The sequence below is a fragment of the Lycium barbarum genome, chromosome 1 (assembly GCF_019175385.1).
Source record: "Lycium barbarum isolate Lr01 chromosome 1, ASM1917538v2, whole genome shotgun sequence".
Lineage (NCBI taxonomy): Eukaryota > Viridiplantae > Streptophyta > Magnoliopsida > Solanales > Solanaceae > Lycium > Lycium barbarum.
The window spans coordinates 160,190,115-160,195,977 of NC_083337.1; the positions used below are offsets into that span (position 1 = coordinate 160,190,115).

At 34.0% G+C, this 5,863-nt stretch overlaps 1 protein-coding gene across 1 annotated transcript; it reads right to left on the reverse strand.

Annotated features, from left to right (window-relative positions):
- Nucleotides 1-1,459: 1,459 nt before the first annotated feature.
- Nucleotides 1,460-4,780, reverse strand: LOC132601752 (probable pectate lyase 18). The gene is made up of 5 exons (XM_060314821.1): nt 4,549-4,780; nt 3,643-4,001; nt 2,877-3,258; nt 2,164-2,302; nt 1,460-1,988 (listed from the first exon to the last, which is right to left on the reverse strand). The coding sequence occupies exons 1-5, from the start codon at nt 4,662-4,664 to the stop codon at nt 1,767-1,769; spliced, it is 1,218 nt and encodes a 405-aa protein (XP_060170804.1). The 5' UTR covers nt 4,665-4,780; the 3' UTR covers nt 1,460-1,766.
- Nucleotides 4,781-5,863: the final 1,083 nt, after the last annotated feature.

The following is a 5,863-nucleotide window of genomic DNA, read 5'->3' on the forward strand; positions in this document are numbered from 1 at the left end:
GACCCATGGAGGTCACACTATAAATAGAGCACATCCCTCTCCTTTGTAGGGGCTGGCTCCCTGGGATCATCAACATTTTTGTACTAGAAGATATATACAAATCTCTCTCTCAATATTAGATTTTGGTCCGGAATCATTGTGTTCATCTCTATTACTTGTTCAAACAAATAATATTTATATGTTAGTAGATGTATAAATCCACAGTGGTCCTCTAAGCATCATCGTTTTCTTCACATCATAACCATACGAATCTTGTATCCATCAAATATATCGAGATTCAAACACATATCCTATACCCGCGTATAAATTCAATTGATTTACCAAATTCGGGGTAAACAAGGTCAACATATACCCTTTTTTCCCTTTTGGGGGTTGTCTTCCACATGGTTAAATCATATAAGTCTAGACACTATCACATACCTAAGGCTATAGTTGAAGCAAACCACTGTAATTATCTTTGACCATTGTTTGCTTCAATTAAGGAAGGGAATTTGGAAAAGGATGAGGTAAATTTTGATACTCCAATTTGATAGAGGCCGTACAATTACTTTTTCTCCATAGTTTAATTACTTTTCGCGTCAAAAATAATTTTCTTCTATGAGAGATATAATCCTATCCGGTTAAAGTTGCCGCTTTCTCAAAGTATCAATGAGGAGTCTTTCTCTCAATCCCTAATTAATGAAAGTGATCATATTTTAATTTGAATTTGGATAATTGAGTGGTCAATTCCACAAAATCGTTGATGTGTTGTCATGTTCAAAAGGTATTTAAGCTGGTTTCAAATCATAGACTGTTAACATTGTGGCATATTTAGACTTCATATCCTATTAGTTTCTAACCAGCTATTAGGGTCACTATAAGGCATTTTCAACATCCCATCTTAAGCATTTTAGTATTCATCTAATACTTCCAAAATCTTTTCTTTTTCCAAAAACAAGAAAAGTAAAAAAAAATAAGATGAAACATTGGACAATTGGAATGATCGACATCAATTACAGCTGAAAAAGATAAAAATTTGATCAATAATGCACGTCGGTTCTGTCATTATGCGTGAATAAGCCCTTAAACATTAACCATGAGGAAAAGTTGATAAGAACGTGTTGGCAACTTGGTTTTACTATAATAAACCCCCCTCTCTTTTAAAGTATGGGAGTTTAATTAGTATTCTATTGGTTGAGGGGCATCATTGGACGGTTAACATGTTAAGTTATGGTGCATATATAAGAACTTACTAAAGGACAATATGGCCTGCAATGACACTAATCCTCAAATAGAATGTCCATTGACTTGAATATTGGTAGTTAAACTTGCCTATCACTTCGTATGGTATTTCGGTTGATAATGCTTTGAATCATTACCTTTGTCTTCATTAATCCACTTTAATCAATTTTTTGTCCTTTGGACCCTTTTTGTCACCCCTCTAGTCCTATATGAATCAATGAGAGAGAGAAAAGACATCCACAAGATTCAAATTTATAGCAATATATTTAATTATATTGAAGTAATCAACAACACTTCTAGACTTGCTTTCTGGAGAAACCAGTTAGAAGGGGATCTGTAAGTCCCAGTGGCTGAGATAGCATGCAGAGGTTGTATTGGATAATCAAGTCAAATAGGCTGAATCAGAAATATGCAACCAAAAAAAAAAAAAAAAGTTACAACATAGTTCATGTCTTTTTCCTACCTTCACTCCATGATTTCCTTCAATAAAATCCATCTTTTTTCATAAAATGAAACTTTGTCATCTTTGTTAGGAAATACTTTAATCAGCAACGGGAACCTTTCCGGCAACTAAGGGCGCCGGCACCGGAGACAATGGAACTTATTAGTGAAGAAGGTTTAGCACTTAAGCTTGAAGCCTTGGCATAGTTTGAAGAGGCTCCAGCTCCTGATTTTATGAAAAATGCACCATTTAACATTAAGTCCCCATCAGTCCTCCAATTCCAATTCTTCCATTCACTTTCTGGTGCATCCTCATGCTTTGTCACCTATACACAATTCACAAAAAATTTCTATAATTTTAGGGGTCGTCTAATTTATGGTCTAGTTATGCATGCAGTGATTATAATGCAACAGTCGATAATAGTAACGGAAGTGACTAATAATAATAACATTAGATACAATATTTTAATTTTATTTGTTAATGAAAGTGAGAATGATAACCTCTTTGCTGAATCTAATATCAGGAGCAAGGAATCTGTTGCCCTGGCTATTAATGGTGGGATTAGCACTACCACCAATGGCATACATTTCCCAGTGTGTATAGTCATTGTTTACCACATGGAAGTAACCATGTCTACATCTGCATGCATGTTCAAAAACTCAACCCACAATTTCATCAAATCATATGTAACATACACTCGCTGTAATAGCTTGCTTAGTTAAGCTCTCAAAATCTGTTTATTTTAGTAAGTACATTTTGTCAGAATTAGTTTTCCAAAAATACTTTTGGACAATAATTTTTTTTGTTTGACTATCAATTTGAAAGACACTTTTGCCAATATAAGAGCAAGAATTTATAATTGGTTACGGTTCCAAAAGTGCTTCTAGGAAAAAAAAAAAGTTACAGTACTTTTGCAGCTTTTAAAATACAATTTATGTTACTACATACTTAAAATCACATATTGTTTTCCCTAAAAGCTTAAACAAATGCCTCAACTCTCCAAATTAAAGTAAACTCTTTTAGCTTTTTAAAAACTTAGTCAAACAAACTATAACTTCTAACCGATTTTTTGTGGCAGTTAAAATGGGAAAAATGTACTAGACCAAAATTTTGGTGTGTATATATACTTGGCCTAACACATCCATCATTTAATTTAACGAAAATGTTGAATAACTTTGGGACAAGTATAAAGTAGCTTTTTGATTTATATTACCTTGGCATTCTTTGGACAAGGCCTTCTCCAAAGTGATTGAAAGCAATGGTTACTTGCATGTTCTTGTCCTGGACATGGGAATCACTGTGTCCCAATAACATAACTTTATCATGGTGAGTCATGTAATTGTTAGAAATGGTAATTGCAGTGGACCCCATAATAGCATCAATCAACCCATCCATGCAATTAGACAAGGAGCAATGGTCTACCCAAATATGACTTCCAGTAAATATGGAGACTCCATCACCATCTGATATAGTCCTCCACCCATAGTGCTGTGAGGAGTTCCTCACCATAGCATTCCCCCCTTGCTTACAATCATGTATGTGGATTCCATGGATGATAATATTGGTCACACCTTGTATGGTTATGCATGGCCCACCTGCAAAATAAAATTTAAAATTATGGCGCGTTTTGTTAAGCTTTAGAGAAGTAAGCATTTCGTTTAGAGAGTTAGAGATATTTAGACAACCAACTTTTAGAAAAAAAATATGTGTCACTATCACAAAATCACTAGTTCAATTTCCAGAAACACTTTTGAAACAATGGCCACGAGAAAATTGCTGATCTAATATTGAAAAAAGTAATTTTTGAATTGAATAGCCAAATATTTCTACTCTCTAAAAGTAATTTTTCTAAAAAATATTTTTCAGAACAAGCAAATTAAATTTAGAAAGGTTAGTCAAACGTGCTATCAAACTTTACGAGTTTATTTCTGAAATTATGAATTCAGAATTTAATATTTGTCAAAACTCAAAATGTTAACCTGCAATGTGAACGCTAGCTCCTCTTCCATCAATAGTCTTGAAAGAATTCATAATAAGTTCTTCTTTCAGTTGAATGACCATATCCCTAGCAAAAATAATCCACAACGGCTCGTTTTGAATAACAGCATATCGGAGAGTGCCCGATTTAGGGGTAACGGGATCGTCGTTGCTGGAGTCAGTGACCACGTATATTTTGCCGTCTCTGCCACCAACAGCATTCTTGCCGAAGCCAATAGCACAATCAGCTAGCCTTTGGCGGTTTTTTTCCCAGTTGGGGTCACAACGCCAGCAGTCATCTATAGGGTTTCCAGTGCCACATGAGAGATAGCCCAAGTTCCTCCTTGACACATTTATGCTCCTGCCGAAAAAAGAAACTAGTAAGAAATTAAGAAAATGTCAAACCATGTTGTGCATAATCTACCATATGCCGAGGCGTATTTAGAATTTTAGTTTATAGATTTTAAATTATAATTTACTGGGTTTAGGATAAATTATTTATATATATTAAGTAAATTTCTTAGCACAAATACGTGATCCGTGTCAAAATAATTGGATTAGAACAAAACCGTAAATTAGTATACATCGCCATTGACCATATGAAAGTTCAAAAAAAAAAAATAAGAATAGACAAGTGAAAAGCTTAATATATACTGCGATGGTTCAATTTATGTTACAGTAGTTTGTCGTCATAATTTTAAAAAGAAGAAAGTTTTTTTAAATTTTGTGATCTTAAATCAGCGTATGACATATTGTGATTATAAAAGCATGCCATGACAAATAAAAATATAAAAATAAAATATAGCACTATATATCGTTGGTCTTTTCGAACGAATTTATAAGAAAATACTGCTACATAAAATGAAACGGACAGTAGTTAATTAGTGGAGCATGTGTGCAAAATGTACCTATCAACTTGATCAACAACAGATTGGGGATTTTGTAAGGGAGAAGAGGCAAGGAGGGAAGGAATTAAGAGAAGAGAGGACAAGAGGAAAAGGAGAGAAATAAAGGAGGTGGCCATATGTGCTTGTGGGTATCTTTTCTCAATGTGGTAAAGTGTTGAAGTGGGGTTGTATTAGTTAGAATAAAGGAGATTGGGCTGGGACATGGGAAAAAAGAGAGGAAAGAGGGGATTATAAAGAGAGAAAACGCCGGGGAAATTGGCGTAATTAATTAAACCAAACGATGTGGGGTATTTGTATGTATGTCTTTAACCTTCTTGATTACATTTTTTACGGAGATTCTTCTTTGGGAAGACTATTAGTAGCTTTGGTCGTTGAATGAGCATTCGTAGCTCAAAAACAACAAACATTATCATCTCTCTCCATCCTATTGGAGTAAATACTCTCTATTAAAGACAATTTTATTATTATGGCTCGAATATGTGACGTCCGGTTAAGAATAAGGAATACTTATGCCAATCGCCCCAACCTTTGATGATGTTTTTCTACTTTAGCATATTTTGTACTAAACATTTATATTTTCTTAATGAGTTTAAGTTATATACCTCGTCAGTTTTAAGATTTGTTTTTTTCACTATGAAATCACTCAAAAGATATATACAAGTCTCCATAGATGTAAGAGTTGTAATCTTGAAAATAAGACAGATTACCTATTGTAATGGATCAAGTGACTCCCCGGTGTAAATTTTCTTTATAGAAACTTAAATCTTTTTTAGTACAATCGCACGAATTATTTGAGGTTAAACTTTTGAATAACTTTATACTCCACTGGTGAAAGATTGATGTTGTAGACATATTTCTCCTCCTAGTTTCAAAAATTAGGTGACGTGATTTTTTTTTCTGTGAGAAAAATATATAGCAGTAGTAATAAACAAATGGACAATTCTTTCCCATTATGTTTCATCGTCTTATTTTTCTGGTATTCTGTAACAAAAGTGCCGTATTTCATTTTCATGTATATCCTTCATTCACGTCACGCATGTAAAACTCATAGATCGTTTCTACAGGATCTCTGCATTTACCCTTTAGAGAGAAACAACCTAACTATAATTTGCTTTGCTGTTTCTTTGGTAGTTTGGTTTCCTCTTATTTTCGTTAGTCTCCGAGTGAAATAGCTATTACTTTATGTAGCACCCTCGACTAAACAGAATAAAAGAGCTAACTTTGTTTTCCTTTTCTTTTGTTTGGGTTTGGGGGGAAAGCGGGGAGTTGGTTAGCCTTTAGCAGAGGCAGATTTATAGCTTGTTTGGCCAAGCTT

Bases quoted from the DNA above. Each gene is read 5' to 3' on its own strand.
- LOC132601752 (XM_060314821.1), bottom strand. From the start codon at position 4,664: ATGGCCACCTCCTTTATTTCTCTCCTTTTCCTCTTGTCCTCTCTTCTC. The intron at 4,002-4,548 runs GTACATTTTGCA...TTTTTTCGGCAG, and splicing joins GTTGTTGATCAAGTTGATAG to GAGCATAAATGTGTCAAGGA. The intron at 2,303-2,876 runs GTAATATAAATC...ACATGCATGCAG, and splicing joins CTTGTCCAAAGAATGCCAAG to ATGTAGACATGGTTACTTCC.